This window comes from Phyllobates terribilis, unplaced genomic scaffold (assembly GCF_046119375.1).
Source record: "Phyllobates terribilis strain yellow unplaced genomic scaffold, ASM4611937v1 Scaffold_3__8_contigs__length_932513732, whole genome shotgun sequence".
NCBI classification, from domain to species: domain Eukaryota; kingdom Metazoa; phylum Chordata; class Amphibia; order Anura; family Dendrobatidae; genus Phyllobates; species Phyllobates terribilis.
In genome coordinates this window covers 721,475,895-721,497,884 of record NW_027362763.1, presented here as the reverse complement: position 1 = coordinate 721,497,884, position 21,990 = coordinate 721,475,895, and the positions used below count along the sequence as shown (strand labels likewise).

At 45.4% G+C, this 21,990-nt stretch overlaps 1 protein-coding gene across 3 annotated transcripts in view; it reads right to left on the bottom strand.

The window, feature by feature from the left end:
- The window catches only part of CAMKMT (calmodulin-lysine N-methyltransferase), a 659,144-nt gene that overhangs the window by 188,682 nt on the left and 448,472 nt on the right, over nucleotides 1-21,990 (bottom strand). For all 3 annotated transcript variants that reach the window (XR_012318072.1, XM_073672051.1, XM_073672049.1), the window contains exons 4-7: nucleotides 13,274-13,334; nucleotides 12,169-12,223; nucleotides 11,044-11,107; nucleotides 4,314-4,380 (exon numbers count right to left, since the gene is read on the bottom strand). Coding sequence is in view for 2 of the 3 variants with exons in the window: in XM_073672051.1 (XP_073528152.1) it covers nucleotides 4,314-4,380; nucleotides 11,044-11,107; nucleotides 12,169-12,223; nucleotides 13,274-13,334 (247 nt within the window). In the remaining variant the exon portion in view is untranslated. The remainder of the gene's footprint in view (nucleotides 1-4,313; nucleotides 4,381-11,043; nucleotides 11,108-12,168; nucleotides 12,224-13,273; nucleotides 13,335-21,990) is intronic.

Below are 21,990 nucleotides of genomic sequence, written 5' to 3'. Positions count from 1 at the left end.
GTAATAATTCCATCACCAGTGCAATATGAAGGCAATCCTGAAAACATGATCTGTTGGTGGGTCTTGAGGACTGGAGTTGAGAACCACTGCCTTAGAGGTAGATTAAACTTAACAACAGGCAGTGGACAGGAGGTTAGATAGAATGAAGTGACCTAGTGGCCAGTATTTTTTAGTTAATTTTCCAGGATTTTTCTAGACGGTTTCTAAAAGAAAACAGACCTTTATTTTTAATTCTGGACATTCCCTTTAACATATCCTCATTAAGTGACAATTCTCTCATCCATTTAGCTGCAGGAACTTTTTGATAAAAACCTGCAGGGCTGCCATGAATTTCATTCATATTTCTTTAAATCTTAATGACTAGGTATGGAGTTAAGCACGTAGCGGCCTTCACTGTTGCCTATGGTGCTACCAATTTTCTGCTCAGTGCCATTCCCATCATAAGCTGTTGTGGCCTATCATTTGGAGGGCCAGTTGCCTTGCATAACGGCTCCAGTCCTACGCTGGCATAATTGCTTATGCTATATGATAAATATGATTTCCGCTTCATTATTATTTATGAGTACAGCTGTTTTATTTCAGCCCCATCCCCCATCATTGTGCTAGGCATTTATAACTGTAAAACATGGGGATGATACTTGATGTAAATATCTCCTAGGCTTATTCCCTGTGATAAGGGGCTTATTCACATCAGTTCTGCGAAGGGCTGTCAATAACTGTTTGGAATCCTGCTGATGTCTGACAATTGATGGACCGGCTATTACCTATCTGAATTTGAGTTCACTCACTGTAAACACATCTTATTTATATGCAAATAGATCCTCGCAGGGAAATTTGTACACTTCTTCGGTTGTCAACAGTATTTTTCTATGCAAACTTATAATAAAAGCGTGCCTGTATAATCACTGTAAATTATAAAGACTATTAAGCAGAGGGATGAAAATCAGCACAAAGTACGCAAAAACGATTTATGGGACTTTTTAACCGCTTGTCTATCAAATGGTACAACTTTCTCACTTCTTCATAAAGTTCTTTACTAAGAAAAATTTACATTTTTTTCTTTATCATTGGTGAGGTAGTAACCCTTGTTGGGGTGCAATTGTACACATGGCAATATTGGAATATTAAAGGAGTTATCCTACCATACATTTAGCTCCTTTCCTGAGAATAGGTGGGACTTAGAATGCCCATTCTGGAGGAGTTTGAGTAGAGCGTTGGTCTTGCATACCAGCTGCAGTGTTATTCAATGTGTATGGGACTGATAGACATAGCCGAGGACAGTGCACAGCTAATTTTATGGGCAGCATAAAGCCTCAGTGGTTAGCACTGTTGCTTTGCAGCACTGGGGTCCTGGATTCAATCCCACCAAGGACAACATCTGCAAGGAGTTTGTATGTTCTCCCCGTGTTTGCGTGTGTTTCCTCCGGGTTCTCCGCTTTCCTCCCACACTGCAAAGACATACTGATAGGTAATGTAGATTGTGAGCCCCAATGGGGACAGCGAATGATAAGGTCTGTAAAGCGCTGTGGAATTAATGGCGCCATATAAGCAAAGCATAATAAATAATAATAATTTTGTTATTTACAAAGACTCAGAATAGATCAGAAGACACTTGCAGGATCACCCCTGCATTCAAACTATTTCAAAATGTGGGCTGAGGACCACAGTCCCAATGATAGGTGCTGGTGGGACCCCTCCAGTGCTGCTACAGTTACATGGAATATGAGATTGTTTTCTATGGGAAACCACTTTAAAAAGGTTGTACAAGAGTTTTTGCAGCTTTGTTTTATTTGACAGTGCCTAATTTGGAGCAAATTCCATTAGGACCTGCGTCAAAGAAGCATCATGACCTTTTTTTTCTTCCAGCAGATCATTTTTGAAAACCTCTTTTAGGAAAAAAACAAACTAAAAAAAACTCTTCATATGAACAGTAAGGGTATGTTCACACTGTGTCTTTTTCCGTTGATTTTTTGTGTGCAGAAAATACCACAAAAAGCGCCAACAAGAATGAACCTATTATTTTCTATGTAAGAATTACTTGCTGTTCATATGTTCAGGCTCTTTAAGCTTCTTGTAAACGCTTCATTCTTTCAAGACACCAATCTGCTCAAAAAAAATTACATTCTTTCTTCAGGCGCTTTACCACTAGAAAGACCTTCAATACATTATAATAAAAGTCAATGGGAGGATAAACAATGTCCAGAAGATGCACCAGTAGCTTGTTTTGCCACATTTTGTAAGCATTTCTGCTGCAAAAAACTTTAGCGTTTCCTTTAGTGTTTTCTGCTTGAAAAAATTGAACATACCCTAAAGTGGATTATGCACTGAATTATAGGAAGAGTTTTCTGAATAAGCCTCCTTGCCTTGTCGTGCCAGAGCCGGTATGTCACTCTCCATAAGGAGAAACATTACCCCTTAGACCTCAGTCCAGAGCTTCTCATCTAGCCAAATCTGTTCTCATACTTTGCACTGACGAGGGCCAACAGCCCAAAGCACTGTGTCTGCAAATTGAGATTCTGATTTGGCTTTTATCCTAAGTCATATTGCACGACTCGTTAAAGAATTGATTGTGACTTGTAGGATTGCTGCTTCCAATAGGTGGCGCTATAAAGTTCAAGTCCTCTTTTTCTCTGAAGAGGAAATTTGCATACCGAATGCTTGTGAAATTTTTGAGCAAAATATTGGAGTAGATGAGCGGAAATTTTTTTTCACACAACATACCATTTGAACATTAACTTTAAATGCCTTGACATTTTCCTACAACCCAAATGTTTTTGATCTTCCTTGGATCCAGACATAGGTAAATGATGAGGTTTGTAGCAGACAAATTTTCTGAATGCTGGGACCTCCATTAACCTTCAAAATGGGGCACCGAAATGGCCTGTTAGACCCCTTTCTCAGGTTCGGTGCGGGTCTAGCGATGAGAAATTTTTAGCAATCAGCAAGTCATAACCTATCCACAGGACAGGTGACATCTTGTTCGGAATTAAGCCAGCGATACACATTAGATGGCTGTCGGCAGATCGATGCTTCGGCCGACCATCCAGCTGAAAGCCATCTGTCCCATACACAGGAGTATTCGTTTGGCGCCGATCACTCTTGTGTTATCAGAAAGCCACCGACAGACATATCTACTGGCAGCTTATCTCTGGGAGATCAAAGCAAAATCAGACATGGCCAATCAACATCTTCCCTGACAATCAGTTGGCCGGCGACCCCATAAACATTATTGTGTCCGCTGAATCTGTCGATTTCGATAGTAGTCTAAGCTCTCGTTTAGATGAATGTATTAAACGTCCGTGTGCCGTCCGTATGCAAAACTGATAGCATGCGGACAGCCCACTGACCAATGCAAGTCAATGTGGTTGTTCACATAAACATTGTTACATACGGACCGATGATCTGCTTGTAAAACAAATCAGAGCATGCGCCACTTTGATCCATATTCCAGCTCAGACTTGTCCATTATAAGTCAAAAGGTGCATAAAAAATGTATTGCCATCCGTATATCATGTGTTTATCACAGATTCATTACAACTAATAAGATAGAAAGCTGTATTTGACCTTTATTACTACTAATGGATGCCATATGGACATATAGATTGTACACAGACATAAATAATGGACAAAAAGATGGCAAACGGATTACAATAGGGATAAAAAAAATGCTAATTTTTTTTCTGGACGTAAAACGGAGGCCTTTACCCTTTAAGGTTGACATAAAAACTGAATTATTACAAAGTAATGCAGATATTCTCTATTTAGGAGCTGGGACAACCCTTAAAGCCACAGTAAGAAGAGGTAGATGGCCATAAAACTCAGAAGGGGATCGCAACACAATGCCTGGACTGGCCGTCAGCTACATAAAAATACATGCTGTCACGCTAGGGTTGGGAGAGCAAGGCAGGCAGTCCGAGCAGTCCGAGCATTGAGTTGCGATGCTCGTCCAAGTTATACGTCCGTCTGACTGTGCCCTAATAGTGGTCAATATTGTTAGTCAATCAATTAAATATTATTAAATGACATCAAAGAATGAGGACTAAAACCAAGTTTTATTTTACACTCAATGGTTGAATTACGGGCATCGATGGGCTGTTTCTGGATATGCATGCCATTTACAATGTCCATAGTCAACGCGATAGACATGTCAACCCCTGCCTGACATTGCTATCATTCTTAGTATATATGAAAGCCTTCATTTTATTTAGCGATAGACATTTTTTTTTTATTGTTTCCTCACAAAAATTCAACATGATTTCATGAAGACAAACTCTAAAAAAAAATACTGCCTATAAAGAGCAGACATAACTGACCTGGTGGATATCAAGCGGCTTTTAAATCCCTCCGTCCTCTCGCGTCTCTTGATGATGTGTGACACATCTGTACCGACTTTGTTAAGGAGAACATTTTGTGACTTTTCTTCACTCCTCTGCTACCAATTCACTCGAGATTTATACCTTGTGCCCAGTCGGTCCTAAAATCGAAGGATTATATAAGTGCTACAGACTATTCATTCAATATTAGCCAATGTGCGAATAAAAATAGTAGCAAGGTATAAATAGGGAAAGAACAGGTTTTTTATTACCAAATATCATTTTCAAAAATGAAATCAATGTGACTGCGTGGAGTTAGTCTTTTCAGCAAAATGCCACCTGTGATTTTTAGCTTATATAGCGAGACTGATGCAATAGTGTTTTTTTTTGTTAAATCTAGGCCAGGATGTAGAAAGCCACTCAGCAACACTGACAAAATGCTTTCTTTGTACTCAAACAATCCGTAATGCAAAGACAAATACTGTATAAAGCACAACATGTTATTTTACTCCAAAGGACCTAAAATTCACCTACAGTAGCTGAAAAATATAGCGAGTGTATGTCATCCATCCATCCTTAATAACATTAAAACCACATGCCTCATCTTGGGTAGGTCCCCTTGTGCCACCAAAACGGCTCTGACCAATCAGGCATGGACCACTAAAGGCCTCCTGTGATTTCTGGCACCAAGATCTTTTTAATTCCTGTAAGTCTTGAGATGGGGACCTCTAAGGATGGGACTTGTTTTTCCCCAAATTCTCAATCCTATTGAGATCTTGGTCATTTGAAGACAAATCATGACCTTAAGCCCTTGACATGTTCCTCAAATCATTCATGAACAGTTTCTGTAGCGTGGAATGCCTTTCCATTAAGGAATACCATTGCCATAAAGCAATGAACTGGGCTGAATAATGTTAGGTAGCTGGTAAGCTTGACATCCACATGAATGTCAGGACCCAAGGTTCCTAGCAGAACGTTGCCCCATCACACTGCATCCATAGGCTTGCTTTCCTCCCATCGTGCATCTAGGTGCCATCTCCTTCTCAGGTGACACACACCCGGCCATCCACATGGACCATGGCCATCCTTGGATCACTTTTGGCAGGTACTAACCATTACACACAGTGGACAAAAAAACGCTGCACGCCCTGTTGAAATGCCAGCTTTCTGTCATGTAAAAAAAAAATTATACTAAGAAGAATCATTTCAGAACTTTTTTTCACCTTTAAGGTCACCCATAATCCATACAATTCAATTGAAAAGTAAATTGAAAGCTTTTCAGGTGGAAAAAGAAAAATAAAGAACTAAAATAAGGCATCTGCATAAATATGAACACTCTTAAACTAACACTTTGTTGAATTAGCCTTTGAATATATGATTACCAGATTATTATTAAAAGCACTCCCGGTTATTTTTTTTTCTCTAAACCTGTGTAAACATTAATGTTGTGTAGTGTCAGTGTGGTAATATACTCACCGATCGCCGTCCTCTTCTGAGTCATGTGACGGCTCTTCCGACTTTCCGGCTCACATTGTGCTCTGTGTGACCGGAAAGTGGCTTTTACAATCTAAATCTATGGAGCGTCAGAACGAGGCCTCTTAGGTTTACCTTGTAAAAGAGACTTCTGGCTCACACATAGATGGTCCCAGAGAGCCTTTATCAAGCAGCATGATACCTTTTGGGGAACCCATTTGAATAGTTGAAAGCATTACTACATTTCCCTGTGGCAGCTGCTAAAGAGCAAATGAGCAGCTAAAAGCAAATTCCATTATGGACAACCCTTCCCTTCCAACTACAATGCCTCACATTGGATTTTGGCAGTCCTATTATGAACATTTTACCCATCCATCTGTAAGAGGACTTAATGTAATGGACACAAGTAATGGAACACGTTAATCGTTGAGTTCAGGATTTTCATTTAGTTCCATTGCCCCTAGTGTACAACATCCGGCCCTTCGCACCCAGTGTATAAAATCCAGCCCCTCGCCGCAGTGTATAACATCCAGCCCCTCGCCACCAGTGTATAACATCCGGCCCCTCGCCCCCAGTGTATAACATCCAGCCCCTCGCCCCCAGTGTATAACATCCGGCCCCTCGCCCCCAGTGTATAACATCCGGCCCATCGCCCCCAGTGTAAAACATCTGGCCCCTCGCCCCCCAGTGTATAACATCTGGCCCTCACCCCCAGTGTATAACATGCAGCCCATCACCCCAAGTGTATAATATCTGGCCCCTCGCTCCCAGTGTAAAACGTCCAGCCCCTCGCCCTCAGTGTAAAACATCCAGCCCCTCGCCCCCAGTGTAAAACATCCAGCCCCTCGCCCCCAGTGTAAAACATCCAGCCCCTCGCCCCCAGTCTATAACAACCAGCCTCTTGCCCCAAGTATAAAACGTCAAGCCCCTCGCCCCCAGTGTATAACATCTGATCCCTCGCCCCCCAGGGTATAAAATCCAGCCCCTCGCCCCAGTATAAAATATCCAGCCCCTCACCCCCAGTATAAAACATCTAGCTCCTCGCCACCAGTGTAAAACATCCGACCCCTCGCCCCCAGTGTAAAACAACCGGCCCTCACCCCCAGTGTATAACATGCAGCCCATCACCCCAAGTGTATAATATCCGGCCCCTCGCCCCAAGTGTATAATATCCGGCCCCTCGCCCCCAGTGTATAACATCCGGCCCCTCGCCCCCAGTGTATAACATCCGGCCCCTCGCCCCCAGTGTATAACATCCAGCCCCTCACCCCCCAGTGTATAACATCCAGCCCCTCAGTGTATAACATCCAGCCCCTCAGAGTATAACATCCAGCCCCTCGCCCCCAGTGTATAACATCCAGCCCCTCACCCCCAGTGTATAACATCCGGCCCCTCGTCCCCCAGTGTATAACATCCAGCCCCTCGCCCCCCAGTGTATAACATCCAGCCCCTCTCCCCCCAGTGTATAACATCCAGTCCCTCTCCCCCCAGTGTATAACATCCAGCCCCTCACCCCCGGTGTATAACATCCAGTCCCCCACCCCCAGTGTATAACATCCAGTCCCCTACCATGCCATCTGCGTTTACTAACATGGGACAGAATGGCCGGTGGTAAAGAGCTCAGTGATACCAGCACGGTCTTGTATTAGGAGCCACCGGTAAAACAAATCATTTCATGACATTTCTTCCTACTAAATATTCCGCAATCTAAAAGTAAACCAGCCAACCAAACGCAAACAAGACATACTTTGGACAAAAAGGAGCATAAAAGATACATTACAGTAGAAGACTGTTGTAGGCCAAAAATATGCAGCGAACCGAGGCTTCCACAACTTAAGCAATTTTTGATAGCTTTTTGGGTTTGTTTGTTTTTTTTAAATAGGAATGTCTGTTTAACGTTTATATACTGTATATAATACATACTTCCTCAGGATTTAACCGGTATTGTATTTTGGAGATATGATCATTTAGAAGACATAATTGCAGTGGAATAACAATTTCATCTTCCTTGGCAATTCACTTTAAATGAATCAAGAGAACAAATGCAAATAGACATCTTCCATTTCCTGTCCTAATCTCCAACAGCTTCACTGTAGAAATCATTCTTCGTGCCAGTCGTACCATTCAGTGCAGCTGCAAATTACTCTTCCCACTGTACAGTTCAATTTCCCTGCCGTCTGTGTACACAGCAAAGCGGTGTCACATAAAAATCACTTGGTTATGCTATTCCTAATAGCATAAATTAACAGTACAGAGAGTGGCTGACTATACGTATAAATATACACACACTTACAGGTTAATCGGGTTTTTCCGAGCTATTAATATTCTTCTTATTATTCACATTTTCCTTTCAGGTATAGGCCTCACTTAGATGGAAAAAAAATCAATAAAATTATATATGTGGAAAAAGTAGATAATATAATTTTATAGCCACTGATCACGCTTGGTTAAAATAATAATTGATCTAGGCTTGTGGTATGAATATGTACTCCATGAAAAACAAACATTTATATTAGTACCTTTCATATAACATGAGTGGGTTTCAAAAAAATGGCCCAATTTGTTTAAGGGGTTTGTCCAAGAACTATATTATTTTTTTTACTATGAGCCAAAAAAAACCAAATAGAGAGATAGTTGCTAACTACCTGTCTGTTCTATCCGACGCAGGCTCAGAGCGGTCACTGATGGCTCCTGCCGGCAATTCAGCTGCTTCACTTCAACAGAATAGCTCTTCCTTTTCCGGGCTACTCTGTCGACGGAGCATGACTACCGATGTCATATTAATTGTTAGCTGGCTTCCTGCAGTAAGGCAGCAGGGAGCATGCTGACAATCAGCATGACGTCAGCAGTGACACCAACAGAGCAGAGCGGAAGAGAAGCTGCTGATCTGTCAAAGCAAAATTGTGGGGGTTACGGCTGTTAGGACCCCTCTACCAGTCCTGAGAAATGAGATCTGAAATGCCCCACCACAGCATCATAAAGAATGAATGGATCAGTGGCACACATGCTGGGCCACCACTCCATTCCGAGAGGGCATTTCAGAGCTCCATTCTTGGGAACAGTGGGAGATCAAAGTGGATAGGTAATAACTTCTAATATTGGGACTAACATTTTATGAATGAGTAAAATAGTGAGGGATACTGTAAGGGTGATTGACTGTTCTGTGCTGCGTTCCTACCCCTGAAGATGACAATCGCGCTATGAGTACAGTGTTAATGAGTACAGTGTTATCGCTCCGGCCCGAACCTGAAACCACTCCACTGGTACCGGAGCCTAAAACCGCTCCGGCGGTACCTGAGCCTGCAGCCGCTCCGACGGTACCTGAACCAGTACCAGTGTTCTTCCTGTCTTGTGTTCCAGAATCCGCACTGTCTGAACCAGTATCCGAATCCTGTCCTGCCAGTGACTCTGAGTCCGTCACTGCGATCCTGACTCTTGGGGTCAGCTGCTGCAGTATCGGGGACTGCCCAGGAGTGGTACCTGGCAGCTACCTATAGTGCAATCCTAACTTCACCATCAGGAGCTCTAGTGAAAATCAGGTAACTACTTAGCATTGATTTTTTTCCCCAATGTTCATTGTTTTCATTTTTTTTCTTTAAAGGTAATCTGTCAGCAGGTTTTTGTTATATAATCTGATAGCAGCATAATATAGGGCAAGAAAGTCTGATTCAAGCAATGTATCACTTACTGGACTGCTTGGTGTAGATTTGATAGAATACCTGTTTTTTCTGATAGAGATGTAGCTGAGTTAGGAGTTAAAAGGGTATTCCTATCTTCAAGAGCCTATTCCATTAAGTAGTAGGTATAATAATATTATCAAATACCTCTAGTTAGAAATGTAGTATAGTTCTTCTGATTAGCTACGGTATGTCGCTTACTCCATGTGTACAGCATTGCAGTAGCTTATGTATCCATGGATACAACCACTCATATAGTGACAGTTAATTAGTTGGTTAGCTGTTAGTGGTCATAATAACCATGGATACCTAAGCTACTGCAATGCCCTGCACATGGGGTAAGTGACATAGCAAATGAGAACTATACTATATTTCTAATTGGAGGCATTTGCTAATATTATTATTATTGCACCTACTACATATTGGGATAGGATCTTGGAGATGGGAATACCCCTTTAAACTGTGTATAACCCACCCACACTCCTGACTGGCAGCTTCCTGTGTACTCTGTGCAATGTTAGCAAGCTTCTAATCAGTGGTAGGGGGGTGGGGTTACACATATTGGCCTGACTTGGCTGCACCTGTGATGTAGTCCTGTAGTGTAAATCTGCTGATAAAATTCTGACTGTATTGAAGCTACAGCACACAGCCTGATAAGTGGCACATCCCTGGAATCAGGGTCTCCTGTCCAATATTATGCTACTCTAAGATTACACAGCAAAAACCAGCTGGCAGATTCCCTTTAGAGGGGTTTTCCACTTTAAGAAAAGGACGCTTTTATACACATAACATAATAGTTTCACGCAGTGCCTTGGGACGGTGGGTGCTAACCAGGTCCCTAGAACTAGGGGCGCCCTAGTCTATCCATGTCTCCCAGATTACTCCTGAAGGTGGAGATGCCGGGTTCATGTGCCTTACTATGGTCCTATAACTGCCCTTATCTGCCCCTCTCCCATATATATATGTATAAGATAACGCTAACCAGACAAACTAGGGAAGTCAGACAGGGATAAATGAAAATAACTATCATACAAAATACAGTCACCAAACAACAGAAGGAACACAGGGGAGTTAAAAGGAAGGAGAAATTAAATAGGAGAGGATGAGGATGTGCACACAAACAAAACTCCAAGCAACAAATTTCCAAATGCCAACTCCAGCCAGGAACTACACCTCCAACTCCTAACCAGGCAGTAAGAACTAACACAGGCAATTCCTAAGTGTCAATGGTGAACATATATAGCAGAGGGGAGTGGCCAACACTGAACAGCTGAGACAATCCAGGTAGGAAAGCTCCAGGAGCTTCAACTGAACAGATTAACCATTGCACTGCTAGCAAGGAAAAAATCTACACTGTTTAATACGATGGTCTATAGAGTAAAAAAGCATACAACGCTGGGTTTGTAACCTTTTTTCAATGGTAGAGCATTGGCAACTTATGCTGCTGTATGCAAGTGTGAACAATCCAAAAAAAAAGCTAAAAAGCTTCAATATTTGTTTTTCCTTTAGAATTTATTACTGCCTTTACTCAATCAGATGGCGAGAGACACGCCATAATTCCCACGTCTTAACAAGGATACTTGTAATGGCCTTTTCATTACCATCTGTTAGGAGAACTTCTTTGGCTTCAGCAGAAATGGCAACCTATAAGGAAAGAGAATAGAGGAAACGAGTGAGGAAACGCAGGCAGCACGGAAGTAGACCCGGGAGTGACAAGCATTCAGTATCATGCTTCTTCCACTATTTCTCCGTAACAATCTTCAATCTTTTTCATTTTATGTCTGCATTATTTTAATCATTCAATCAAATCAGTCAATACTTTTATCTTTCCATTTGCGGGAGTCTCTATCTTGCTATCATTCTGTTCGGTAATTGCATTGTGACAACGGATGATGGTATTCCGAGAGGCTTTCATTTGCGGGTTCTGTTTATCTAGTAGAACCATCATACCAGGCCTGTCATTCTGCCTTTCAGCCTCTTTCTGTCTGGCTGCCTGGTGCCCTTCATATAACTTTGCATTGCAAGCTGATGGCTTTGTGAGGGTAATTTTTTTGTGAGCTTGACATCTTCGCACATTGGGCTGTAACCTCAACACATTGTATAAATGCGACAGGTTTGTCAAATGCCAATCAGTGTAACAATATGCCTTTATTTGCCGAGACATAGAAACTTGTCTAATGCACAGGGCTGCTACATAATATCTCCTGAATACATGACTCGCGATCCGAAGAATGGTCACCGACTCTCCTGAATGGCCAATCTAATTCAAAAGAATCTAATTACTGAGAGCTCTGGATCATGTTTGTTGGTGTAATAATGCAGGCAAAACATTAGCAGCTATATCATAGTGCTCCAACTGTGATTCGCAAGGCTATTCCTGTATTTTAGCAAATGGGACTATAATCTAAGGTTGGGGGGGGGGGAAAGCTTCAACTATGGCAAGACGTAACATATTGTGGATTGGAATGTCACAACAAGAGATATCGACTACTCTCAAGGAAAACGTTTCTGCTCTCCGAGGCAACCATAAAATCAATGCGAGACGAAAGCAAGGCAGCCGGGAAGATCTCTCAAGACTGCAGCTTGACCGCAGCTGAGGCTGTCGACAGTTCTCTGACCCAGCGGTTGGTGGCGGTGGAACTGTTTCCCCTTTTGTTCCACTCTGTGAATGGAATTGGAATTGAGAAAAAAAAAAAAAAACCTACCATGAGACCAGCCAAGCATGTCATGCCACCCCCTAGCTCACACACAGCAAGGTCCCTGAAAAACAGAAAAGAAACTATACAAACAAGAAGAAAATGGGGCCGACATATATCTAGGGTTACAAGAACAAATTGCCATCTGCAGTGGAGGTTAAAAAAAAAAAAAAAAAAAAAGTTGTCAGGAAGTTGTAGGGACACTACCGGGCGACCTCATGGCGTTTTGCGTTTTAAAAATAATTATGATAAAGAAAAGTCACAAAGCAGGCAGAGCCATGGGGGTTCCCTCATTAGTGTTTTCTGCAACATTACCACCGCTGAGCTGAAAAAAAAAAAATCCAATTTTTTTTTTTCTTCTCTTCCCTTTTTCCTTTTTCTCTTTTGTCAGTAGTATTAAAACTGAAACTTGCTAGAGTAACGAAATAGAATTGTTTGCACAAAATCCCTTTTTTCTGCCTCTTGCAAACAACCCAGAACTTTTTTTCCAAATTTTAGCAAAAATCACTTATCTCGCTCATTTTGTTATTTTTTTACTTTTTTTTTTTTCCCCCCAAATCTATCAGCTTTGTATTCGCAATATCACTTTACAATTAAGAACTGTGTGACTGTCGGTGACTTTACAAAAGAAGCATGGTCTACTTCTACCCGGTGGGAAGGACTATATTGGGGGTTTTAAATTGGAATTGCTTCAGTGCTGGCACGGCACCAGGTATTAAAAGTAGGAAAATACACAGTCTGCTGATAGGACTGGCAGACACAACTAAATGATATGGTATTTTTATTGCATAATGCTCAATAGTTCTAATGACAGAAAAGAGTTGATGAAATGCCTGTTATTCTCCCTGACCTTCACAATACGCATTGATTGACTGAAGACTCACTTTTGTTTCCCAAAAAATCAAAGTGAAATAAAATGCCTCAAGTGGAAATCAGAATTCTTTGACGTACAGCAAAGCTTGCTGTGCAATATTAGTACCTACAGGCAGTTTAGCATGACTTGTTAGCAGCAACACATTGTCACCTTGGACTTTTTTTCTCTCCATACATCATAAACAATCTAATAGAAAGGAGACATTACCACTATGGTACAAGCAAGAACATTATTCCTCACCTGAACCGGTCTTTGTGTTTCAGACAATAGTAGGCCAATACTTCTTCAGAGGGCCAGATACCTGGTGGGGGAAGGAATATAAAATACAATTTTATTTTCTTATTATCAAACATATTCGGAAAGGAGTTGTACACTAATAAGTCATGACACAATATTGGTTACACTCATTACGTCTCGAGTTGTATTATGAAAATGAATTGTTCATTAATATTCTAATAGCTTAAATCGGGTTTTATAGTCTGGGAATTTTTTTACGTTTTTTTTTTTTTAATACATTTTTACATAACTATTCACATGAAAGAAGCACTGCCATCAAAGTTTTTATCCTATTAATATATTGCAATCATTATATTATATAGCACTGTGTACTTACAATTGATCATTTTGCCTTTCTACCCAACTAATTCTTCTGTTTTCCATTGGGTCTATGACATCACGTGACTAGATGAATCCTTCTAAGCTCTATGTAGAAACAGGAAGTCAATTTTCCCTGCATGAGTTATTCCCCTCTTCAACTCCTCACCCGGCTGCCAAGGTCTTTGCAGTGATCTAGAATTGTAGTTCTAATGATGACTCATGCAGAGAAAAGACTTCCTGTTTCTATATTCTTTTCCATTAGGTCTATGACATCACATGATTAAAAGCAGACTAGCTGAATCCTTTAGAAGGATTCAGCTAGTCGGCTTTTACTCACGTGATAGACTTAATGAACAAAAGAAGAATTAACTGGGTAGAAGGGCAAAATTAGCAATTGTAAGTACTGTACACAGTGCCATATAATATGGTGACTGAAATATATCAAAAGGATAAACATTTTGATGGGAGTACTTCTTTAAATAAAAATTCTTAAAATATTGAGGTTTTCACACTGGCCACTAGCAGAGACAAAATAGGTTGACACTTCCTATTTTCCGTAGATCCACTCGTCTGCTTTGCTGTATAGATTGGGACATGATGAGCAGTTGCATCACATCCTCATTAGAGGGTATACAAACTACATACATTAATAAATAGATCTCTTAAATCTGACAAAGATGCTACATATACTTTGAAAATACATGTCAGAACGGCTGAATAATCCATTGGGAAAGTTTATCTCAATCTCCACCCACCTAGCCGGATTGACAGCTCCTCAGTGTCCCTCCTCCCTGCTACTGCTGAGATCTCATGCCGCTCAGTACACGCTGCAGCTGTCAGTTAGGTTGCGTTAGGCTGGTTCATTCCATAGCTGAACTCACTAAATTTTCATCTTACTATCAAGGTTGTACAGCCATTCTGATATGGATTCTCAAAGTAAGTACACCAGCCTCATCAAGTTCAAGAGAGCAGTTTATTAATGTATATAGCTTATATTGTGAAATATGGTGACAGAGATGCTGAAAGGGAACCTGTCATGCTCAAAAATGCTGTTTACCTGCAGATACAGGGTTAATCTGCAGATAAATAGTATTAAAATGCTGTCTGTCCACCTTACTGAAAGCACAGCTACCGGGAGAAAATTAACTTATATCTTCCCACTTTCAGTCATAGGCCACGGCCCCACTATCAATATTTGGTCAATATTCGGTCAGTATTTTTTCTCAGGAGTGGGAGCCAAAACCAGATGAGGAACAATCAGAGAAAAGGTATAATAGAAACAAGTCACCAGTTCTGCATCTATCACCCACTCCTGGTTTTGGCTCAAATACTGATAGTGGGGCCATGGCCATAGGAGTATGCACTGAGCGGTTACAGTCAATGCTGTCACGCAGTACATTGGGACTGTGGGCCCTAACCAGGTCCCTGGAACTAGGGGGCTCCCTGGTCTATCCCTATCCCCCGGATTACTCCTGAAGGTGGAGACACCAGGTTCACGTGCCTTGCTATGCTCCTATATCTGCCCTAATCTGTCTTTTCCCCCACCCAGGGAAGCCAAAGTGTATATGATTACACAAACCATACAAAGGAAGATTGACAGGGATAAATGAAAATAACAATCATACAAAATACACTCACCAAACAACAGAGTGGAACACAGTGGAGTAACAGAAAGGAGAAACCAAATAAGAGAGGATGAGAATGTGCACACAGACAAACTCCAAGCAACAATCTCTTGAACAACTCTCCACATGCCAACTCCAACCACAAACTACACCTCCAACTCAAAACCAGGCAGGAAGAACTAACACTTGCAATCACTAAGTGCCAGAGGTGAGCATATATAGCAGAGGGGAGTGGCCAACACTGAACAGCTGGGACAATCCAAGTAGTAAAGCTCTAGGACAGTGCTGGCGAACCTATGGCACGCATGCCAGAGGGTGCACGCAGAGCCCTCCCGGTGGGCACGCGCGCCATCGCCGCAGCACTAGCGCTACTGGATCGGGCCCGGCGGGTGAGAACTCTGAGCCCGCTGAGTGCCGACGCCAGCCCCGCTACTTCAGCTAGATGTGCGTTCTCGGACATACATCTAGCTGATGTGTATTGCAGCGCATTATGATGCGCCCCCTGGGCCTGTGCTGTGCAGGGGGATACCCGGAGCCGGGCCTTCTGTAAGATGCTGGGGGTTGTAGTCTCCGTGGCGCTGACCCGGTCCGTGCCCAGGGTGGTCAAACCAGTGGCAGTCTATTTGTGTTGTAATTAGTGTCCGACTACGCCACCCGTGGATTGCGGTCAGTGGGGACCGCCGCTGCGCTGCAGACCGCTGAGGCTGATGTTATATGCGCAGCCAAGAATGGGATAACTCCCCACGGGAGAAGTATTGCCTCAGGGCAGCTAGAGTAGATGATGGTAGTGATGGTGTGAGCGTCCCAGTACTAATGGTGCTGGTACGGCGATGAAACACAGAGACGTGTGGTTGCAGTTTCCAATGCTTTACTCACAGTTCTTTACTGGTCCTAGTCACCTCGGTACCGGCGGTGACTGCCCAAGCCGTGCTGCGTCCACCAGGCAAGGGGCTCGACCAACTCCCAGGCAATTCCAGAGCGTGGCACAGGACTCCCTTCCTTTCCTTTCTCTGGCCGTCCCCACCAGTGACCCACCTTTGTCCAGCTTCCTCAGGCCTTCTGTTGGCGAAACCTCTCTCCGGTTTCCCTGCCCCTTTGTGGTATGCTTTCCTGGTGGATGTAGTGAGGGGTCGCACCAAGATGTGGTCACAACCTCCGGTTTTGGCTGAGGATTAGTCGCCTCCACCAATTTGGGTTCCGGTACCCTGCTCTGCCAACCCTTCACCCTGTGTCTCCTGGGCCTTTGGGGTTCCTTCTGTCCTTGTGTCTCTGGGCCTTTCTCTGTGTTCCTGTTCCTTGCTTCCTTTCTTACTGTTCTTTCTGTTCATTCTCCTTTCTCTCTCTCTCAGGCTCCAGCCTCCTGACAAGGCCTGCCTGCAGAGCAGAGCCCATGAAGGGGCTCTGCTTCCTGTCTTCTCCTCTCACTCTTAGCTTCTTCTCTGCACTGCACTGACTACTGTCCTAAGATGGTGCCCACCTTATATACCTCCTTCTAACACCCGAGCCCAGGTGACTAGCAACCAATGGGCTCCTACCTATGCCCAGAGACCCACCCCTATCTGCTCCTACATCACTGGGTTTTCCTCCCCCGCCCCACTCCAGCCAGGAACAGATGCTGTCGTGCCTGCACTTCTGTCTAGTGGGAGCACCATTGAGCTGTCCCTCGGAAATGGGGTGTGTGTGGTGCATGCAGCTAAACGAGTCCTGGTCCACACTCCATCCTTACCCGGGAGTGGAATATCACACCTCTGGTTCGAGGTGCAATACCCCTGTAGCAGCCGAGCCCTCGGGGTGCTACAATTATCTTGCCAGGCCCTTGCGCCGCAATACACGCTGCTGGCCAATCAGAGGCCAGCAGCTAGCAGCTGATGTCAGCGTACAAGCGACTGAGCGCATGGCAGTGACGTCATGCGCCCCCGTCGCTAGGACGCAGGAGTCAGCTGCCGGCTACAGGAGAGGACACTGCGCGGGAGAAGAAGGAAGGTGAGTAGGAGTGTTTATTATGTTGTTTGTTTTTATTTTAATATGCGATGAACAGCGGTGCTAGCAGGCTGGGGGGGGAGCATATATACATGGACTAGGGGGGAGCATATATACATGGACTGGGGGGAGGGAGCATATATACATGGACTGGGAGCGGGAGAATATATACATGGACTGGAGGGGAAAATATATACATGGACTGGGGGAGCAGAGCATATATACATGGACTGGGGGAGGAAGTATATATACATGAACTGGGGGAGGGAGAATATATACATGAACTCGGGGGGAGAATATATACATGGACTGGGGAAGGGAGCATATATACATGGACTAGGGGGGCATATATACATGGACTGGGGGAGGGAGCATATATACATAGATTGGGGGAGGGCAGAATATATACATGGATTGGGGGCATATATACATGAACTGGGGGAGGGAGCATATATACATGAATTGGGGGGGCATATATACATGAACTGGGGAAGAGAGCATATATACATGGATTAGGGGGCATATATACAAGGATTGGAGGAGGGCAGCATATATACATGGATTGGGGGGGGCAAATATACAAGGATTGGGCGAGGGCAGCATATATACAAGGATGGGGGGGCAGCATATATACAAGGATGGGGGGGCAGCATATATACAAGGATGAGGGGAGGGCAGCATATATACAAGGATGAGGGATGGGCAGCATATATACAAGGATGGGGGGAGGGCAGCATATATACAAGGATGAGGGGAGGGCAGCACATATACAAGGATGAGGGGAGGGCAGCACATATACAAGGATGAGGGGAGGGCAGCATAAACACAAGGATGGGGGAAGGCAGCATATATACAAGGATGGGGGCATATACCAAGATGGGGGTGAGCATACAGTGGGTACGGAAAGTATTCTGATCCCTTTAAATGTTTCACTCTTTGTTTCATTGCAGCCATTTGGTAAATTCTAAAAAGTTCATTTTTTTTCTCATTAAAGTACACTCTGCACCCCATCTTGACTGAAAAAAACAAACAGAAATTTTTGCAAATTTATTAAAAAAGAAAAACTGAAATATCACATGGTTATAAGTATTCAGACCCTATGCTCAGTATTGAGTAGAAGCACCCTTTTGAGCTAGTACTGCCATGAGTCTTCTTGGGAATGATGCAAAAAGTTTTTCACACCTGGATTTGTGTAGCGTCGGCGTCCCTGCCTCCTGCTAGGCAGGGACGCTGTTCCCCTCACCCCTCTGCTCCGTGCCCGGCGGCTTCCTCCCGCTCTGCTTGCAGCGCCCGCTCTCCCCCGGTCACTGTGCTTAGGGCGCATGAGCGCGCTCCCCCTCTCTTAAAGGGGCCGCGCGCGTCGCCCTAAGGAGTCCCCGGCCAATGGCCGGAGGATCCCTCCATATATAAGGCACCTCCTCCAAAATGGAGGTGCCCGAGCAATGTTGTTGCACTGTTCACTACTCTGCTTCAGCCCTCAGGTCCCGTTGCCTGTTACCTGCCTGTTACCTGCCAGTTGCCTGCCAGTTGCCTGCCTGTTGCCTGCCTGTTACCTGCCTGTTACCTGCCTGTTACCTGCCTGTTACCTGCCAGTTGCCTGCCAGTTACCTGCCTGTTACCTGCCTGTTACCTGCCTGTTACCTGCCAGTTGCCTGCCAGTTGCCTGCCAGTTGCCTGCCAGTTTGCTGCCTGATTCCTGCCTGTCATCCGCTTTCCTGCTTGCTAGCCTGAGGTCCGACGGTCTGCCTTCCGACATCTGTCAGTCTGTCTATGGACCAGCTTACCCGCTCACCTGGGAGCGCTCACCTGCTAACTGTCTGCTAGCCTACCTGGAGGCTCCGCCGTCACGTGCTGTGACCACCTGCCAGTCCAGAGACTCTTGCCTGCTCACCTGGGAGCGCTCATCTGCTACCTGCCTGTTAGCCTACCTGGAGGCTCCGCCGTCAAGTGCTGTGACCACCTGCCAGTCCAGAGACTCTTGCCTGCTCACCTGGGAGCGCTCATCTGCTACCTGCCTGTTAGCCTACCTGGAGGCTCCGTCGTCACGTGCCGTGACCACCTGCCAGTCCAGAGACTCTTGCCCGCTCACCTGGGAGCGCTCATCTGCTACCTGCCTGTTAGCCTACCTGGAGGCTCCGCCATCACATGCTGTGACCACCTGCTTATCCTGAGACTCTCGCCTGCTCACCTGGGAGCACTCATCTGCCATCTGCCTGCTAGCCTACCTGGAGGCTCAGCCGTCACAGGTCGTACCTGCCCGTTTACCCAGAGACTGTCCCGGTCACTTGCTGTGACCTCCTGCCCGTTTACCCAGAGACTGCCCCGGTCACTTGCCGTGACCTCCTGCCCGTTTACCCAGAGACTGTCCCGGTCACTTGCCGTGACCTCCTGCCCGTTTGCCCAGAGACTGTCCCGGTCACCTGCTGTGACTGCCTGCCTGTCTTCCCTGGTCGCCACCCGCTTCCTTACAAGGACTGCCCCCTTGTATAAGTTGCTCAGAGGTTCCGACTCCCAGACCCGTTACAGTTTGCTCGGGCCATGGAACCCGGTGGCACCCAAGCTCCCTCGCTCTCGGACCTTTGTCATGAACTGTCCCGACAGAGGTCCCAACAGGAGTCCATCCTGGGTCACCTGCGGAATGTCAATACTCGCCTGGACACTTTGACTGCCCCACCAGCAACCACCAATACCATAGTATCCTGCTCTGGAATCTGGCTTTCTGCACCTCCTCGCTTCGGAGGCGACTCCGCTCAAGCTCGGGGCTTCATTAACCAGTGCACCCTGCACTTTGAACACCAGTCCCACCAGTTTAATTCCGACCGGGCCAAAGTAGCCTTCATCATGTCCCATCTCACGGGAGAGGCACTGGCTTGGCTAAATCCTCTATGGGAGAGAGGAGACCCTCTGGTGTCCGACCTGCCAGCCTTTCTCACGGCTTTCCGGAAGGTCTTCGACGAACCCGGACGGAGGACCTCATCCGCCTCATCTCTGCTACGCCTCCGTCAAGGGAGTCTCACAGTGGGCCAATATGCCATACGGTTCCGTACCCTTGCTTCGGAGCTGGCCTGGGATAACGACGCCCTGGTGTCCGTCTTCTGGGAGGGTCTGTCCGGCCGTATTAAAGATGAACTCGCCGGTCGGGACATTCCTACCACTCTCGACGACTTGATTACACTTGCCACCCGGATTGACATCCGGTTCCAGGAGTGCGCTAGGGAGGTCACCCGTGAGAGGAGGATTCCACGTCTAGTCCCTACCTTCCAGAGACCCGTCACTCTCCAGGCACACTCACCTGAGCCTATACAGGTCGACCAGGTCAAGACCCGTCAAGACTTACGTCGTGCCGAGGGGAGCTGTTTCTACTGTGGCAGTAAGGAGCACCGGATCCGTTCCTGCCCTGAGAGGTCGGGAGACGCCTGTGTCTAGGATCGCTCAGAGAGGTCGCCCTAGACAAAAGTAAACCCTCTCCATCCCTGATGCTGTCTGTTTCTATCTTCTGCGGAGAGAACCGCTATTTTGAACTGGCTCAACTTGACTCTGGAGCTGCTGGAAATCTCATCTCTCAATCCCTGGTAGAAAAATACCACATTCCCACCAAACCTCTGGCCATACCTTTATCTGTCGCCGCCGTGGATGGGGGCCTCTTACCACATCCCATCCAACTCATCACCGAATCTCTGACTCTACAGGTGGGAATGCTGCATTCTGAGAGCATCTCCTTTCATGTTCTGCCTGGACTCTCTCACGCACTATTGCTTGGCCTGCCTTGGCTCCAGAAACATGCACCCGTGCTTGACTGGCAGACCGGAGAGGACCTTCGCTGGGGACAGGACTGCCATAAGACTTGTCTAGTTCCCGTTCGTCCTGCCCGTCCTTCTCCTACCCCAGCCAATCTGCCCGGTCTTCCGGTTCCCTATTGGTCTTATGCGGATGTCTTCAATAAAAAAGAGGCAGAGACTTTACCTCCTCATAGACCATACGACTGCCCAATCGACCTGATGCCCGGCTCTACTCCTCCCCGTGGGCGAATCTACTCTTTGTCCGCTGCTGAAACCTGGTCCATGTCTGAATATATTGAGGAGAACCTGGCCCGGGGATTTATCCGGAAATCTACCTCCCCGGCGGGAGCAGGCTTCTTCTTTGTCAAAAAGAAGGACAGCTCACTCCGTCCATGTATAGACTATAGAGGCCTAAACAAGATTACTGTGAAGAATAAATACCCCCTTCCGCTTATTCCTGAATTATTTGACCGTCTGAGGGGGGCTAGAATCTTCACCAAACTGGATCTCCGTGGGGCGTATAACCTGGCCCGTATCCGTCATGGGGATGAGTGGAAGACGGCATTCAATACCCGGGACGGCCACTATGAGTACCTTGTGATGCCCTTCGGTCTCTGTAACGCTCCTGCCGTCTTTCAAGAGTTGGTCAATGACATCTTCCGTGATATTCTCTACTCCTGCGTGGTGGTGTACCTGGACGATATCTTGGTCTTCTCTCCGGATCTTCCTACTCACCGGAGGGACGTTCGTCAGGTCCTGCTCAGGCTCAGGCAGAACCACCTCTACGCTAAATATGAGAAGTGCATCTTTGAGCAGACCTCTCTTCTATTTCTGGGCTACAAAATCTCTAAGACAGGTCTACAAATGGATCCTGAGAAACTGTCTGCCATCCAGAAGTGGCCCCGACCAGAGGGGTTGAAGGCTATTCAGCGGTTCCTGGGCTTCGCCAACTATTACCGCCTGTTCATACCGCACT